We start from the raw sequence: 19239 nt of genomic DNA on the forward strand, positions 1-19239 counted from the left end.
TATCCAGTAATGAGTAAAGCTTAGCATTTGATGGTCTAGCAGATGAAGATAGTTTACTTACATTTTTACTTCTTCAATTTATGAGTGATTCTGAGTTCTTTTATATCAGTGACTCTCAGGTGGGGCACTTTTGCCCCCAAGGACATCTGGCAGTGACTGGAGACATTTTGCCTGTTCGATCTAGGAAAAGGCCTAGGAAGGAGTCACCTAGTCAGGGCAGGGCAGGTGTTGCTAAAGTTCATACAGTGTTTTCCACACAAATGACCCTAATGCCAGTAGTGCCAGCGTTGAAGAAACTGTTCCGTGTTGCCCCTTTTATTGGTTTATTATCTGTAATTCCGGAGTTACTGGAGTGTTTGCTCTCGGGTTGTCAGGTACATCTTTCCACCATCACACTTGCCTTCCAGTAGCAGTTCACTATTCTACGTAGAGTCCAAAAGCCGACAGAGTATGCTCCGCCCCCCCCTGCCCCCTCCCCGGCCTTGTGCGACTATAATGCAGTTCACTTCTACTCTGTAAGAGGTCACCACAGTAAAGAGTTGATTCTATTTAAAAACTACAGCTATGCTGAAATGTAATATGTACCAACTTGCATACTTCCTCTGTAGAATCGGATTGCACCTCACATCATGCCGGTGCCCTTCGGAAGCCATCATGGTGTCTCCATGTATCATTCCCCAAACTATTCTCTTGTGCATGAGGAAGTCCTTCCCTAGCCCAGCCCTTGATCTGCTTTTTGATACCATAGAAATGTTGGGGGTTTTTCCCTAGAACTCTCATAAAAATGGAATCAGCAATCATGAACTGATTGATTTATTTGTTTTGCCCAGCCTAATTCCATTGAGATTTACTCATGTTGCCATGAATATCACAGAAAAACATTCTTAATGAAGGCATGCAGGTAGCTAGAGTCCTGTTATTAAGAGCATGCTGATCCTAACCACTTGGTCTGCTCTTTGTTGTAGGCCATGACTGTCCAAGGATGATAATCACATGAGAACACTCAACAGCTGCAGATGTCACGTGACTCATCTCGGAAAATCTGTCTTACAGAAAATATACATATGACCGCATTCATTTCCTTCCTAAATGGCTTAATGGATTTTCTTTACTCCGATTCATACCAAAGCTGCCCCTTTCAACCAAAGCAAGAAAGGATTCTGCATGAGTCAACCCCAGCATGCCATTTTCACATCACCAACAGGTGAAGAAAACCTCATGAATAGCAATCACAGAGACTCGGAGAGCATCACTGGTGAGTTCAGTTTCATAATGTGGAAGTGTTAGTTCCTACAGGACAAAGTGCTGATACCTCCTCAGTCTGGCCTGTGTGACCTCCCATGGTGACACCCAGCCTGGTGGCCTCAGGGCAGGCTGAATCCGTCACGCGGTCCCGTGGTCTCCAGTGACGTTACCAGACTCTGTCTCCCGTGCAGTTCTTTGTCTGGGCCGGACTCTCATATGCCCACTGGGCCCTGTGAGCAGGAACTGTGTCAGGGCAGCCTACTGTGTTTGTGAGCCTACAAGCATCTGACCACGGTGCCTGGCACACCAGAGGCCCTTGGGACTTGGAGGGTATACAGACAGAGGTGTAGGCCCTTAAGTTTTATCTACGAGAATAAATAAATTTTTAAGAATCAAATCTCAGGGGCTGGAGAGTGCTCTGTTGGTTAAGAGCACTTGCTGTGATCATGAGGACCAGAGTTTGGGTCCCAGCACCTACATAACAAACTGGATGTCCTGTGCATGCCTGTAGCAGCAGATCTGAGCAGCCGAGACAGAGGACCTCCGAGGATTGCTTGGTTTCTAACTCAGCTAGAGAACACCAGCCCCAAATTCAGGGAGAGCCCCTGCCTCAAAGACACAGGGGAAGAATGACAGAGGGGAGACCCTGGGGTCTTCTTTTGGTCTCCACATGTACACATCTACATACACATATGTTCATATGCTCAACATAGACACAAACAGACAAAAATCGATACATAAATAAATCCTTTTGAAAAACTCAGAGTACTTAGAAGTACTTTAAACAATCACCAAGTGGAACCAGGGAAGTTCCACTTAGAAGTACTTTAAACAATCACCAGGTGGAACCAGGGAGGTGGTTCAGTGAGGAATGCAGTAGCCCCTTAAGCCTGACAACTCAAGTTCAACCTCCAGATCCCATAGAACAGAAAAAAAGCTGGACACTAATCCCAGCACTCCTGTGGGGAGGGGGAGGCACAGTGGAGTTGCCCAGAGACACATAGGCCAACCAGCCTGGCTTGTGCCACACAGCAGTGAGAGAGCCTGCCTCAGCAAGGACAGAGGTAAGAGCCAACTCCTGAAGGTCACCCTCAGACCTCCACATGCTTGTTGTGGCACACGTGTGTATGCACACGTGCCATACACACATCATTATCATCGTCATATTAATAATAAATCATTGGCTCACACCGCCTGACTTGTACAGCCTTTTCTAGACTGTCTGATTGGGTTAGATTTACATTTGCTAAAGATATGTTAATATAGTGAATGTATTTCTACAGAGCCAGTTAGGGATGTTATAAAGCACAGTCAGTGCATAGTTCTGCTTTTCTAAAAGTCCAGTCCAAAACCTTCTGAATTCAGAAACCCACATAAATCCAAGGCTGGTTCCTTATTGAGTTTTATTATCAGATGTTTACTAAGGTGCAGAAAACTGTCCTCATTTTAATATACTGCTTGAGTTTTGACAAATATGTAACTGGTGCAGTCAGGGTCTAGGACTTTATAGTATCTCATGCCAGTTCTCTTGCATCCAAATCCCCACCCCGGGCTCCAGCTCCAGGCAGCCCTCCGGCTTTTTGCGCTTCTATTGGATGAAATTTGCTTATGCTAGAATTTCAGATGAATTGAGTTTGTCCTTTTTGTGGCAAGATGCATTTTGAGATTTGTTTGGGGTTTTGTTGTTGTTGTTGTGGGTGATGATTTTTAGAGACAGGGCTTCTCTGTGTAACAGCCCAGGCTGTCCTGGAACTCACTCTGTAGACCAGGCTGGCCTCAAACTCACAGAGATCTGTCTGCCTCTGTCTCCCAAGTGTTGGGGTTAAAGGTGTGTGCCATCACCATACACTTATGACTGAATTTTTAGGTGTTAAACCTTGTGTTCCTGATATATTCTAGACAAGTGATTTTCCTTAGAGAGTTCAGTTTGTTTTGATAAATCATTTGGTGATAAGGGTTTTATTTTAGGGCTGGTTCATCTTTGTTAGATGGATCACTATTCAGTATTCTCTATTCTAGAATTAGTTTAATTTCTCGGGTATTCAGTGAGGTAGAGATGAAATTCACACCCCTTTGACCCTTAAGTAGGGGAGTCCTATGATGACAGTGTGGAGGATGATTTGAGTGTGTTTGTGGCAGCCCAGTTCTAAAGTCATATTTAAGAGAACCAGAAGAACCCCTGAACCTAAGTAGAGTCCGTGTGGCTGGAAAGAGGTGAGGATGTGGAAGAGTCGCTGAAGGATGTGATGGTGGGTAACGCCTGTGTTCTTCACTCCCTGGTCTCCTGGGATACCTCGTCTGCATCTATTTGTGGTTGCCTCTCTTCCGGAAGTGTTAGAATGGCAGTCTGTGGTGTGTGTGTGCAGCAAGTAAAGTGAGCAGAATCACTTGGAGTTTGTAATAGGAAGAAACTGGGACTACGTTTTCCGAGCTCAGTAGCTCTGCCGCGGCTGGAGGGTTCTTCGGAACTATGAGGAAGGCATAAGTGGACCCCATCTCCTCTTGTGGTTGGAGCCGCTGCTCATCTTCCCGATGAGTGGAGATGTGTGATGGTGCCGGCCTCTGCATGCAACTTACTAAACTGTCCTTGGTAAGTTCAGGCCAGCTAACAGAAATGTGCTGTTGCAGAGTTTATTTTCTCAAACTGATGTCTTTTGTCAGAGTTAGAGCATGTTTCTTTATCCTACCCACAAAGGAAATACCAGACCTCCTACAAGTGAGAGGGTGGTTATGCCATCCTGCTGAACTTGCTCTGTTTTCAACCCTAGTATGCTAACTGTGTTACAAGAGATAACTTTTTTGTAAACACTAGATTTGAGGGGGTGTTAAATGCTGGTAATATTGTAAACAGGAAGCCAGGAAGAGACACATAAGAAAGTCCCAACTATGTTCAGAGCCAGCCTGTGAGAGGAGAGACCTGTGACCTCACCAGTATTCAGTGGGTGCTGACTGTGTGGCAAGTATGACGCCGGATGTAATCAATGATTCTGTTCGTTTTACAGATGTGTAGGGAATGGGGCTCAGATGAGTCTTGTGTCTAATCTCCATCATGAAAGTGTGGAGGAGTCAGATTAGACATTAGATTTGCTGCCAGGGCCCATGCGCTGTCTAACTTAACACTGAAAAACAGGGCAGTGGGCAGCTGGAGAGTTTGGGCCCTGGATAGACGTATGCACCGTCTGTCAGAGAACGAGTTCTCTGTGTGCGAGAACTTGGGTGAGCCTTCCCACAATTCGTGTCATCAGAATAATCCCCACAGGCGTTCCAGAGGTCCGTCTCCCAGGTGACTGTAGATTCTGCCCAGTTGACAATTAACCCCGACCATCAAAGGTCTAAAGACTCCGTAGGAAAACAACAATAAAGAGCACTAGGCTGGGGTGAGGGTGCCTGGGCGAGGGCGCCGTGGGCGAGGGCGCCGGGGGCGTGGCACCTGTCGCACACCCGGGCATGCGGAACTGGGGGACTGGGTGCAGTAGCCTCTGCTTCAGGATGAGGTGAGGGGTGGAGACAGGAAAGTCCCCGAAGCCTGCGGGCTGTCTAGCCCGGCACACGTGCACAGTGGCAGAACACAAACCATGACTCAAACAGGGCGGGGCCTAAGGACCAACACCCCATGTTGTTGTCTGACCTCCACGTGCACGACATGATGCACACACAACATGACACGCACACAACATGACACACACACAACATGGCGCGCTCACAACGTGACGCGCACACACACAAAGAAAGACTTAAGGAGAGAGCTAGCATTTGGTCAGTGTCTCGGCCTGAGCCAGGTATCATATTGTTGTGTGCAGGGTCACACAGTAATGGGGGACAGACCACCAAAGTCTGTTAAACCAGAAGCAAACTATTCCAGAAAAAAATCGAAGAAAATCACCTCGAGGCACAGAAGCTTCTGAGCTAGCTGAGACCACAGCCAGAGTTGGGGGTTCTGAGCTGTGGCGATGGAGGCGGGTTCTGGCCCTTTTATAGCAAGAAGTAAGCGTAAGGCATGGACCAACACATTTTCACAGTTCTGAAATTAAACTTCTAGAGACAAACGCTTTTTAGGTCTTACAGTTTTCCATTAACGAGGTTTTAGAGGGTTTCGGCTAAACGATGTTTGTCCATCCCTGCGGCCCTTCCTGACTCAGGTAATTGGTGTTTGCCCAAACCTGCAGCTTCTCCTGACATGGGGGGGGGGGGGCCGAGGGGGATACGGAACAGTGCAAAGCAGGTGGTCACCAGAACCCATTAAAAGTCATCTTTGGTTTTGGTGGTGAGTGGGAGGGTTATCGAAAATAGCTAACCCCAGGGCTACAGAGGGCAATCTTTAGTTAAAAATTAGCATTTGGGTTGCTGACAGAGCTGCCCACCGTAAAACACACAGGGCCCAGGTAAAGGTTAATCCTATTTGCTGGTACAGCTGATGACTGTCGGTTTCCGTCTCTTAAGCTCATAATGTTTTATTCCTATATTTCTGAACCCTTCAATACCAAGATATAAGTGTTTCTCACAGTTTATCACTTTGTTCACACAACTGCCATGGAGGTCAGGAATCTCCAGTCACCTTCTCAGATCTCGGAGAGACGAGGCGAGAACTCAAGCAGCCTCCTCAGTGTCACTAAAAACATTCACAGAAGTCCGGGGAGAAATGATCTTGGCTAACATTCCCTTGGTTTCCCACTCTCAAAAAGCCAATTTCACGGCAGCATGGTAAACGGAGCACACCAGATTCACTTCCGGGGTCTCTCTTCTCAGATGTCTGCTCCAATGAGGATCTCCCTGAAGTCGAGCTGGTGAACCTGCTGGAGGAACAGCTGCCACAGTATAAGCTAAGAGTCGACTCGCTCTTTCTCTATGAAAACCAAGACTGGGCGCAGTCCTCACACCAGCCTCAGGATGCATCTGAGACCCTCTCTCCCGTCCTCGCTGAAGAGACGTTCCGCTACATGAGTGCGTGGTGGTGGTGGTGGTGGTGGTGGTGGTGGTGGTGATTGTTGTTGTTGTTGTGGTGGTGGTGGTGGTGGTGGTGGTGGTGGTGGTGGTGGTGGTTGCATTGCTCAGTGTTTACCTGCATTACCTCCCCTGACCTGACAGGGAGAGAGGATTGCAGCTGTCATGTGTAGGGAAGAGCTATTATCATGCTTATGACTGAGTAGGAAGTTTTGCAAACTGTTTACACTTCCTTTGTCTTTTACGTGATATGTTCTTCAGGGTGAGGAGAGAATAGAACTGTTTACAAAGCAGTGCAATTATTTATAATTGGATATCTTTATGTTGTCTGCCAACATTTATTATCCCAATACTTTGGTATGTTGGGTGTTAGCTTTTTGTGTTCCTAGCTTTCTTTATTAAACACAGTCACAGGAGTTAAGTCTTTCCGTAAAGAGCATAGTCCTTAGGCACATAAGTACGTTGTATTTTATTTTTTAAGGACAGGCTGTTTTATAGCCCGGGCTGCCTTGAACATACTGTGTTGTCGCTGGTCTGAACTCCTGATCATGTGGCCTCCACCTGAGTGCCAGGGATTCCAGGCATGCTTCTGAGTAGTTTCCATCATGCCAAGGAGAGTCCTCATTTGTACTTAGTGATCCGTAGAGAATGAAGGACTGAGCCAAGTACCAAGACTTATTTCCAGTTTATTTTTGTCTGGTTTTCCTTTTTGTATTTTTTTTTTACTTGTTCCATTACCCATTCAGTATAAAATGCTATGTACATAGTAGCTGTTAGATTGTGTAATAAAGTCTCTGGGCTCAGCATTGAGATGTTTGAGAAATTCCTATAATTTGACTTACATCAAATCTTACACATTTTCCCAGTGGGCACTTAGGTGTTTTGTTTTGTTTTTTATTATTACATTTATTTATTTATTTATAGTACGGAGGGGCACTTGTACTATAATGTATGTGTGGAGGTCAGAGGACAACTTGTGGGGATCAGTTCTCTCCTTTCAGCAAGTGGGTCCCAGGGTTCAAACTAGGTCATGAGACGTGGCGACAGGTGCCTTAGCCAGCTAAGCCATCACGCTTTCCTGTCTTTTAATGACAGACTGTGTTAGAGAATGATTGCTTTGAATGCTCATTTCATAGTAATTATTAACCTGCTCTGGATGGAGGTTCCTAGAACCAGGCAGTTTCTTAGAACTGTGTGTGTGTGTGTGTGTGTGTGTGTGTGTGTGTGTGTGTGTGTGTGTGTACGTGTGTGTACGTACAAGAGAGGGGGAGTGAGTGTTGGGGGTGTAAATATTGATTAGACTTGAACTGAAATATCACAAAGATCAAATAAAGATGTATTTCTACCCTTAATAGTTTAAATAGCAGCAGTAAATTAAATTAAGGCTCTCAAGATTCTTTGTATTAAAAAATATTAATTTTTTTTAGAATTTCACATGAGTGATGATTTACATTCCCATGCCTCCTTCCAGCCCCCTCCAACTCCTGTACCCCCTCAAGTTCATGGCCTCTTGTTCTGTAATTATTATTGTTACTTTTCTGTGCACATATATTCATCTGTGTGTACACACCATATGATGGCCTCTTATTCTGTAATTATTATTGTTACTTTTCTGTGTACATATATTCATCTGTGTGTACACACCATATGAGTTCATTAGTGTTGTTCTTACTGATTGTTGATATTTTTCTGGAAAATTATTCAGAAGGAAAACTATTTCGTATTACCATTTCTCTTTGGTTCTTGAGTTCTAAATTTGTGAGGACTTTGTAATTCAAGTCTGTGATAGCAGCATAACTCTTCAGTACCTTTCCAGACAAGGCTTCTCTGTACAGCCTTGGCTGTTCCGGAACTCACTCTGTAGACCAGCCTGTCCTTGAACTCACAGAGATCCGCCTGCCTCTGCCTCCCAAGTGCTGGTATTAAAGGCATGCACCACAACTGCCTGGCTATTCTTCATAACTTTAATTGATTTGAGTATAAAATAGGTAACTTCATCCATCCTTCCAGCTCACACCTTCCAATGTGAGTGGCTGGAACTCACCTCCCTAGGAGGAGAAGTGGTTGGGACTTGATTGACCTGTGACCACTTGATACTTTCTCAACTTATTGCATATGTACAATTTTTTTAATAATTGACAATAATTTTATAATAATTATCTTGGGTGTTGTATACTATGAACCCTTGTTCTTTTTCTGTTTTCGTATGTATTTTTATTCTCCTGAATGACTTCTGTAAAAACTTGGGGATTTTGTTGATACTTAGGATTTTTATGAGTATTTTAAGTTTTCTGATGTGCTTAAAGCCTCTAAAGAGTTGTTTTTAACTGTCTTAGTTCTAGGCACAGACAGAGTGGAACAGATGACCAAAACCTATAATGACATTGACATGGTTACGCATCTCCTGGCAGAGGTATGAAGAGATCGCTTCTTTCAACAGTCTAAAAACCTGAAATTTGAGGATCGTTTAGAATGTATCAGTTTGCACAGATAAAGTGTGATGATCAAGCTGCTTGTTTTCTGTAAGACTGTTAGAGCTGAACAAGTGACATATAGTGACATTCCAAAGTAGATTGGCTCCTGAAGCTCTTTATTTTTTTTTTTATTTATTTTTTTTTAAAGATTTATTTATTTATTATGTATACATTGTTCTGTCTGCACATATCCCTGCAGGCCAGAAGAGGGCACCAGATCTTATTATAGATGGTTGTAAACCACCATGTGGGTGCTGGGAATTGAACTCAGGACCTCTGGAAGAACAGCCAGTGCTCTTCCCCTCTGAGCCATCTCTCCAGCCCTGGAAGCTCTTTATTTTGATGTGCGTGGATGGGCAGATATAATGCTGTCTCACCTCCTTGACCTAAGATAAAGCAATTGTTTAAAAAAGACCTGATTTTTTGTTTATTTGTTTGTTTTTTGAGACAGGGTTTCTCTGTGTAGCTTTGCACCTTTCCTGGAACTCACTCTGTAGCCCAGGCTGGCCTCGAACTCACAGAGATCCACCTGGCTCTGCCTCCTAAGTGCTGGGTTTAAAGGTGTGCGCCGCTGCCGCCCAGCTAAAAGACTTGATTTTTATTTTTAATTGGGGGGGGGTGGCTCTTGAGTGCAACGCCCTCAGAGCTCAGAAGGCACAGGTTCCATGGGAGCTCGAGTTGTAAGTGGTGTGTGCTGCCTAATGTGAGCGCTTGGAACTGGGATTTGGACCCCCTGCAAGGGCAGTGCCAACCCTTAATGGCTGAGTCATATTTCCAGCCCTCAAAAGTCACTTCTGAGTTAGCCCAGCTGCTAATCACCTAGGCCAGGCTGCCTGTGGAGAAAGCGCTGCAGTTCAGTTAACGCCTGCAGTTCCGAGTGTCTCCTGTGTACTTCCAGCGCAGGCCCTTGTTTGAGCTTACATCTGCCTGTGGGGGTTTTAAGGGCTGTTTGTTTGTTTGTTTAATGTGTATGGGGGTTTTGCCTGATTGTGTGTGTGTGTGTGTGTGTGTGTGTGTGTGTGTGTGTGTGTGTGTGTGTGTGTGCAGTACATGCAGAGGTCAGAAGAGGGCATCATATTTTCGGGAACTGGAGTTACAGATGGTTGTGAGCCACCATGTGGGTGCTGGGAACCGAACCTGGGTCCTCTGCGAGAACAGCCAGTGCTCTTCCCCCTGAGCGTTTCTCCAGCCCTGTGTGGAAGTTTTAGCATGCATGGTGAATCTTTTCCAGCTGGCGTGCAGTAATACTCTCTCTCGTAGCTCAGTTTGAGTTGATCTATGGAAGACTTCCTCTCTGACATACATGTCTATCCTTAGAATGCTTTCCATACATGCCACTTGGCTTATATTAAAGTGAGATAAGTTGCCCTGAAATGATTGGTTTTTATGTATTAGATGAAGAAAAGTTAGATGCTTAGTTCTATTCATCTAATGATTAATGTAAACAGAGCCCATGTTCACATAGATGACAACTAAAAGTATATTAACAGTTTTCCATTCTACAAATAAGGCCCTCATTCTCACTGCATGGCTTCCCCATACCCTTGCTCAGTATCACCATCTGCCCAGAAAGAACACCTGTTGCTTGGCTTTGCCACACAGCCTACTCATTACCGCCAGCTTAGACTACCTTCTCCACGCTCGAGGTTGAGTCCTGTGACCTGGTAACTTCCAGTCTCTAATCCTTTCCTTCTCACACTAGGTGTGGACTGGGCTCTAGGCCGTGCCTTCCTCTACTGTAAATGGAACTGTTCCAGCTTACTTACCTGATCATCCCTATCCTGATCCCTATCCTAAATACCTAGCCTGTGTCAGTGCCGAACTTGGTAGACTCAACAAGTGTTGGCTGGGCTTTACTGCCCAGGTTCTGTCCACTTGAATTTTTTATTTGGGGGGCAGGGGAGGCGCACTGGATATTGACACAAGGCCCAAGCACTAAAAGCACACTCTTCCTGTTTAGCTGCATCCACAGCCCCTGCCCTCATATGTAAAGCTTACGTTGACTTTCTAGCTTCTTAAGGTTTTAAGCACAAAGTTGGATTGATAGGCCATGATGACTAGGGTGTCAGTAAAACCTTACTTGATTTCAAGAGGTGACCTCTTGCATTCATAACTATATTGTCACCCATTTGGCTAAGATTTACTAAGCCATACCTGTGTGCCTGGCCCCATGTCCATTTATTTATTAGGGTCGTAAAATGAATCTCTATGCTTTATACGAGATTTGCTTTTAACATTAGCAAAATTCACTGCAGAATTTCTAATCTACTGGGTTGTTTTGGTTTTTTGTTTGTTTGTTTGTTTGTTTTTAATACTCAAACAGTGTATTTGTTGCTTTACAGAGGGATCGAGATCTAGAGCTAGCTGCTCGGATTGGACAGGCTCTCCTCAAGCGGAACCATGTCTTATCTGAGCAGAATGAAGCCCTGGAGGAGCAGCTGGGACAAGCCTTTGATCAAGTAAGCCTTTGACCTTGTGTTTGGAATGAGAATAATAATAATTACGTCCTATTTAGTGGATAAATTATTTCCTAGGATATTCCTGAAATATTGACAATAGGTAAATGACATCAGTGCCTGTTGACTTGATAGATTTCCATGTACTGCAAAATGAAACTTTTCTGGTGGAAGTATACTTGTAGGTCATTAGGAGTTAGTCTAGTACTGTGTCTGTTTAGCAGAGTAACGTTAGTAGGTCTTCCCCCAGGGCCTGTGACCTACCTGACCATGGGATCTTGACCCTAAATTAACGCTGTCAAGTTATGCATTCCGTCTTGTGGAGCAAGTTTTAAATCCAGTCAGAAAGTGCCCGGTTGCTCCCATGATATTTGTGCCGCTGTGTGCCAGCGGGCGTGGCTTGCCAGGCTGGTTGCTGCTGTAGGTGGCAGGGTTCTCAGCTGTGTGCAAGGATGACACTTTGGTGCCACGGCAGCGTGTGCAGCACCCGACAGCGCTGTGAAAACTAGCCATAAGGTGGAACTTCCAGGTGAGTGCCAACTTGACTTCTCCATGCTCAGTGACTCAAGTATGTAGAGCATCTTCAAGCAGTGGGGTCCTACCATCGAGTTCTAGAGTGATCAGGAGCAGTGGCCCCAGCCTGCTGTCATCTCTGAGGGTCTGTGAGGCCCCATGAGCAACAGCTCCGAAAGAGGTAGTGGGCTTTTTATTTGACAGATGATGGTGTTAAACTACCCAAATGCTTCTTACTCAGAAACCAAAACAAAAGGTAATTAAAAAATATATTTACTCTATATCAATAAATGTAATAAGTAATTTATTGTCATGTTAAATAGGTAAATTTCAAGTTTCTTATAATTTTTTTTTAAAGAGATAAAGTCTTACTATATAGTTCTGACTGGTCTGGAGTTTTCTATGTGGATTAGGCTGGCCTTGAACTCACAGACGTTCACCTGCCTCTGCCTCCCCAGTGCTGATATTAAAGGCATGCACTACCATGCCCAGGAATAATTTTTTTTTTAGCTAATTTTGTTTACATTTTATGAATACATTTGGTTTTTTATGTTGAAAATATTTATTTCCTAGTAATGTGGTCATCCATAATGGGAAAATTTGCATAGTCAGAGACAGCTTAAAAACACAAGATGTCACCCAGCTTGATGGCACAGGCTTGCAATCATCGCTCTTCTGGGGACTGAGACAGAAACACCGCAAGTTCAAGGCCAGCCTGGAAGAGTTATCCAGAAACTGTATCTCAGAAGTTAAACTATGAAATAAAGTGAATTTGAAAAATAGAGGCCTGCAGACAGAGCTCAGTGGTCGACCACTTCATGTCTAGCGTGTATAAGGCTCGCCATTCCCCCAGTTAGTTGGCCAAAAGTACAGGCCAGGGGGATGGCTTTAAAGTAGGGTGTGTTGTGAGTTTGAAGATTCTTACATTACTGTTCTACCGAGTATGAAAACTGGCTTTCTTAATATGTGCGCTAGAAAAGGCTGCATCTGTTGAGTTAATGGCCTAAATGGGTAGCGTAGGGAGTGTGTAGTGGTTACTATTCTCTTTCCACACTTGTCTAGCAGCTGATGTAATGGGGGACTTCTGTGGTGTCTTCAGTCATATGGTGCTTTTGCAGTCATTCCATGAATTAGAGGATCTATTGCACAGAAGAGTGTAGGATGTTCTAATCACACTCTGTGTGTAGGTTAACCAGCTGCAGCATGAGCTATCCAAGAAAGATGAACTGCTTCGGATCGTTTCCATTGCTTCTGAGGAGAGTGAAACGGATTCTAGCTGCTCCACGCCTCTTCGGTTCAACGAGTCCTTCAGCTTATCACAAGGCCTGCTGCAGCTGGACACGCTGCATGAGAAGCTCAGGGAACTGGAGGAAGAGAACATGGCCCTTCGATCCAAGGTGCATCTCGCTCTCCTCTGCCTGCACACTATAGGTCAGGTCTGGGTGATGCTGAGATGAAATACATCTGAGCATTCCAGTTACGGCCGTGCCCTCCTCCACTGTCACCTCGGGCTTGCTGAGAAATGGGTCGGAGCAGGTGGACAGATAAAATGGCAGTCGCACAGTGTGTACATCTTGTGTAGTTAACAGAAGCTAGCTAAGAAGGGTTTTGTCAGAACGTTAGAAATTTCTTGGGGTTTGGGAAGTGCCGTGAAGCAAGCACATCCTACATAAGCAGGTGGCGTTTTAGCTGAGGCTAGAGATGCATCAAACAAGACAGAGATGCGTGAGCAGGCGTGTACAAAGGCCCTGCGGGGAGTGAAGGGCCATCAGAGGCAGAGATGCGTGAGCAGGTGTGTGCACAGGCCCTGCGGGGAGTGGAGGGAGACGACCTTTTCTCTTCCTATATTTTGTGAGAGTTTAAACCTGATGGTAATGAACTTTAACCTTCAAATGGTAAAGCTTTCTGTAGCTTTTGCTTCAAACTCATTAGGACAGATTGTCACATCGGTGGTTGTTGTTTTTCTCCCCTTGAAGGCTTGTCATATCAAGACGGAAACTTTCACCTATGAGGAGAAGGAACAACAGCTGGTCAATGACTGTGTTAAAGAACTTCGTAAGTAGTAACGTGTTCATCCTGCTTTGGGGCAGTTCGGTGAGATGTCTCCACCCCAGAATTTAGACCTCTGGTTTCCATGGAAACAGTTTTAAATGGTTCTGTCTTGGTCTGCTCTTATGTCACTATAACAAAATCTCTGTGCTGGGTTACTTACAAATAAAGCAGTTTATCTGGCTCATAATTCTGCGGCTGGAGGGTCCAAGCACTGAAGCCTGGTGAGGTCCCCTGACTGTTTGAACATGATGGAGATACAGAAATGGAATTGGCCATATGCAGAAGGAGCCACACACACAAGATGTCTTGCTTACAACAGCTTGCTGTTTAGGGAACGAGCTCCCTTGGAGAGACCAGCGTTGATCCTTTCCAAAGGCGGTACCCAGTGACCCAGATTCCTCCTGCTCAGCTTCGCCTGTCAATCACCTCAGCACCACCACTAGACACCACGTTCCACCAGATACCAAGCTGCCACACAGACTTAGGGGACCAAACCATAACAGTTACTGAGAATCAGACTACCACGCTATGCCCACAACCTAACTAAGACACGTGTGTTTTTAAGACCCCTATCAGCTCAGGCTGCCACCATCACTAAGTGAAGACTGACTGTCTATAAATAAGCCATACCTTCTTAGGGAAAAAGAGAACCAAAGTTTTCATTTTGTTTGCAGGAATACATTACACTAAAGTCAGAAAGCTAGTAAGTTTGATGATTATAGATGACTAACTATTAACCTATATTTTTTAATTATACTTTACATTTTTTTAATGAGTTGCATAAGCACACTACCCCAAACAAGAGTAGAAACATACATATAGTATAGCAAAATTAACTTTAAATTTGTATCAGTAAGCCATAATCCATACCAATGTAAAATATTTTGAAATTAATAGTTGTTTTTTATTTATTTATTTATTTATTTATTTTTCGAGACAGGGTTTCTCTGTGTAGCTTTGCGCCTTTCCTGGGACTCACTTGGTAGCCCAGGCTGGCCTCGAACTCACAGAGATCCGCCTGGCTCTGCCTCCCAAGTGCTGGGATTAAAGGTGTGTGCCACCACTGCCCGGCTAATAGTTGTTTTTTTAATTAAAGTAGATTTAGTAATCTACTCTTTTATCTCATCATTTCTATATTATATACCCCCTTTTTCCTTTAGAAAGAGATTTTTGAATTTAACTCTTCTCTTTAGCTTTCTTTCTAACTATGATCAATAACAACTTGTAACCAACCCCCCCTTAATGTTAATAAACATTAATAATCTATCTTTTGGGAATGTAGGCATTGTCTTGTATAGACTGCTTCCTGTTGTCTGAGGGTGCTGGAATCTTTGGGGGAACCTTGAGAAAATAATTGTTAAGTACTGGCTAGAATATTTTGTGAGGCTGGATCATCTTTATTGGTGTCTGGTCCCTTGTTCTGAAAATATATAAACTTTTGAAGGTAGCATACATATCTTTATTAATACAAGTATAGACAATGTGTGTTGCACACAAGTTAGCCAAAGATGATTTTTTTGTTTTTTATGTTTGAGCAGGTAAAATATATGTTACATGTTTTGTAGTTTTTCTGGGTTTATTTTTTATGTCTGTAGCCAGGATTTTCAGGGGGTCTTCCCCAATCAAATCTGATCCATATCAGCCTGGAATGAATCCATAGCCTCTCATTTCTTGTGGAAATAAAAGCATAACCTCTCCCCTAAAGCAACACATCTTTTGACTTCCATTTTGAAGTCAAGATATTTTTAAAATATATAGGTTGGTTTAATCTAGCAGCTTTCATAATCCAATGTCTCTTTGCAGCCAAAAAATTTAAAGACAACACAATAACATACAGGATCCAGATTCTCTGTGTATTTCCCATCTTTATGTGGGTTATTGTTTTTTTTATTACTTTATTCCTTTTTTAAGGGCTTTATTATTTTTAACTATGTTTTAATCTATGCCTGTATATATCCTTTTTCTTTTCTTTCCCAAGCCTATTTGTATTTTTAAACACACTATAATACATTTAGAGGTTTTTTTTCTGTCTGGATCTGTCTTTCCCGAGCATATTTTCTTGATCGCATGAGACGAATCTTGAATTGTGATGTCAGCTGCCGGAACTGCTCAGCTTAGTGAATAGTGCTGGCACATGGCAGCTGGCGGACGGCCCCATCCTGCAGGCAGCTGCTGGGAGATGCGTCTCTGTGCTGCAGCCGGCATGAGAGACATGAGACTGGGAAGCAGTGTTTGGCTCTATTGTTGTGTGTTTAGAACCTTTTTTAAGTTTTCTCAAGTGCTGTGTGGATGTAGGTGCCCCACGTTGGAAGGCCATTTGTAGGCAGAGTTTTTCGTTGGGTCCACCAATCAGCTCTGTCGTGCCAGCCACTCCCAGATACCCACACAGAGACTTACTATTAATTGTAAGTGCTCGGCTGAAAGCTTAGATTTGTTTTTAACTAGCTCTTACAACTTAAATTAACCCATTTCTGTTCATCTGTGTGCTGCCCCAAGTCTTGTTTACCTCATCTCCGTACTTCCCGTCCTGCTTGCTCTGTGTCTCATGGTGTCTCCTCCTGATTCCTGAGACTTCACCCTTCTTCCCAGCATCCTCTCTGCCCCCAAATCCTGCCTAGCTACTGGCCATTCAGCTTTTGTGTTAAACCACTCACACTGACGTATATTCACACAGTGTAAAGGAATAGTCCACACTCTTGTCCCTTCCATTCTTAGCCGCCACCCTCTGACAGCAGGAAGCTGCCTTGTCAATTTAAAAAGCGAAAGGTAGTTTTTCTGCTGTATCTGGATGTCACATTTGCTCTATGATGTAAAGAGTCTGCAAATCCCGTTCTAAGGGTTCTGTTTCCTGTATATAAAGCTCTGGGCTGTAAGGGTCGGCCTAGGCCTCACTCGGGCTGATGGGTGTCCCTGATGGTCTGTGCCCTGCAGAAGCATCACAGTAGCGTCGGCACATCCTGATGGAGATGGGGTGGCTCCACTCTGGAAAGTCTCTGTTAGACCTGTTAAGGTTGACTTTCATGGCTTGTGGGATTTTATTGATGTCCCTGAAGTGTTCTCGATGGCACTCTGGAATCCCCTCTTAGCACTTGCGAAGACACATAATCCACCTAGCGTTCTCTTCAGCCTTTCATGAAGATTGACACAAATACCTTTTCTATGAAGATCAGCTCGTTAGCGTGTTTGCCCTTTTAGGCTGTCGATCTCCTTAGCAGCAAGTCTCCAGTTCCCAGCACTAGCTTACCGCAGAGAATCTTTGTTTTTCTAAGTTACGTCAACAGATTCGCTCATGGATCCAGTGCTTGCCATCAGTCAGCATCTGACCTGCAAGCTGCCACCCACTGATTCCAGTTCCACCTTTGCGCTGGTTTCTAAACTTTGCCTTTGCTCCTAGGTGAAACCAACGCGCAGATGTCCAGAATGACGGAAGAACTGTCGGGGAAGAGTGATGAGCTGATTCGCTACCAGGAGGAGATCTCTTCGCTGCTGTCTCAGATTGTAGATCTTCAGCACAAGCTTAAAGAAGTGTGTGCACTCACTCGCCAGCCGGGCTGGGCGGAGCGCCACCCTGGTGCACTGCATTCTGCTACGTGCTGCCACAGCAAGCAGAGTAGACCTGGTTCTCCCCCTTTTCAGTGGTTTACTTTGTTCTTTTAATATTGCTCCTCTGCTAAAATATCATAAATAACTTCTGAGGTACTGTGTAGTTTTGCAAGTATCTCAGATTTTCTTGAGAAGGTTGTGATGTCCGTGAGGAATTCGGGGTCCATATCCTCTGAACACACGTAGTTTGTGTTCTGCTTACATTATTACTCTTAGTCGGCTTCTGGTGGGATCACTGTCATAGGCCTAGACTGCTCCAGACAGACACTCTCAGTATGTCTTTGACAGGAAGAAGTAGGTACGGTACATTCCCTGTGGGAACGCCTCACGTGTCCCTCTTCTGTGTTGTTAGCATGTCATCGAGAAGGAAGAGCTAAGGCTTCACCTGCAGGCTTCCAAAGACGCCCAGCGGCAGCTGACGATGGAGGTAATGAGGTCTTTCTCCTCTTCGATCAACTGAGTAGAAGTTTTAAATAGATTCCTAGGTACCACCCTGAGTTTCTACTCAGTTGATCACATGAGAGCCACATGGACATCCTTATTTTAGTGTATTTATCTTTTGAACTTTGAGACAGAGTTTTCTGTGTGGCCCAAGGCTAGCATGGAACTCTTTGTGTAGCACAGGCTATCCTCAAACTTGAGATCCTCCTACCATGGCCTCCCCAGTGCCTCCACCGCCTCAGCTGCCCGTTCTGTTTTAAGATTTGTTAGCATTTAATGAACCTCCCTGTGTGGACAGAGCGGCCACCAACACCTGAATCTCCTCAGCCCTTCTGCTGAGGCGCTTAGCTTAGGGAGCTACCCCACGCCCAGCTTCACACCACCCTGATGACGAGGGCAGCTCCAGATTTGCTTCTGGTAGCATTTCCCTCATGGACTGTGTGGGTCACACATCCCGGACGTTTCCTGGTCTTCCTCATTCTGGATGGCTCTGCAGCACATGGAAAAGAAAAAAAAAGAGGACAGACTCTGCCAAGTCTCTTAAAATGAGAGGCAGGGTAATACCCATTGTAGATGAGCATCCCCGGCCCTGCTGACCCGAAGGGCTGGACACGTGCTCAGTTAAAATACACTCTGAAATGTATTCTTTGGCCAGCTGCTGTAAAGGCAAGGGGGACTTCCTTAGGGTGAGGGGACACCCTGACATTACATGAGTCATTTCTAGACTCTCCAGCTGCTGTAAAGGCAAGGGGGACTTCCTTAGGGTGAGGAGACACCCTGACATTACATGAGTCACTTCTAGACTCCTGATCTTGTCCCTGAGAGACTTGAGGGTGATGTTCGTGAGAAGATGTACTGTTACGCTAACCCTGACGAGGTAGCACTTTTCCGTTTCCTCCATGGTATTTTGGGACGGGCCATCAGCTGCTGAATTGACAGTCTGGTTGTCCCCGCTGCATTTCAGGTTTTGAGAAGTCTTGCTTTACAGCACTTGCCCAAGACATCTCAGATCCTGCAGCTTCACGTGGATCTGCTCTGTTGAAATGATATTTATACAGTCTGCTGGGCCCCAGATAAAATCCTGAGGGGGTGTTAATGTTATCGGGGGTTCGGGTTCACGAGGGTTGTCTGGGGCGACTGTCAGTGTGCCGCCTTCCTCCTTCAGCTCCACGACTTACAAGACAGAAACATGGAGTGCCTGGGGATGCTGCACGAGTCCCAGGAGGAGATCAAGGAGCTGCGGAGCAGATGCGGCCCTGCGGCTCACCTCTGCCTCTCCCAGTCCTATGGCGGCGTCTTCACAGGGGTAAGAGACGAGGAAGCCGCCATGCGCTTAGAGAAAGGGAAGAGGAGAGGCTCGCACTGTCTCCAGAGGGTGTGTGGATTGTGATGCCATAGGATCTAGAAGAGAGAGAACACCCTTCCCTCCTGTTCCTGGGACAGTCACTAGTCAAGATTTAATTTGCATAGCCACACCTTCCTTACCACTCTTTAATTTGCATGTCCACACCTTC

At 44.9% G+C, this 19239-nt stretch overlaps 1 protein-coding gene across 5 annotated transcripts in view; it reads left to right on the forward strand.

The window, feature by feature from the left end:
• The window catches only part of Trak2 (trafficking kinesin protein 2), a 65179-nt gene that overhangs the window by 30407 nt on the left and 15533 nt on the right, over positions 1-19239 (forward strand). For all 5 annotated transcript variants that reach the window (XM_028885657.2, XM_028885649.2, XM_037210387.1 and 2 more), the window contains exons 2-10: positions 966-1255; positions 5992-6186; positions 8523-8599; positions 11003-11119; positions 12817-13026; positions 13606-13684; positions 17076-17206; positions 17637-17711; positions 18891-19031. In XM_028885657.2, coding sequence (XP_028741490.1) covers positions 1165-1255; positions 5992-6186; positions 8523-8599; positions 11003-11119; positions 12817-13026; positions 13606-13684; positions 17076-17206; positions 17637-17711; positions 18891-19031 — 1116 coding nt within the window. In that variant the 5' untranslated portion in view covers positions 966-1164. The remainder of the gene's footprint in view (positions 1-965; positions 1256-5991; positions 6187-8522; positions 8600-11002; positions 11120-12816; positions 13027-13605; positions 13685-17075; positions 17207-17636; positions 17712-18890; positions 19032-19239) is intronic.

This window comes from Peromyscus leucopus, chromosome 13 (genome assembly GCF_004664715.2).
Source record: "Peromyscus leucopus breed LL Stock chromosome 13, UCI_PerLeu_2.1, whole genome shotgun sequence".
Classification (NCBI taxonomy): Eukaryota; Metazoa; Chordata; class Mammalia; order Rodentia; family Cricetidae; genus Peromyscus; species Peromyscus leucopus.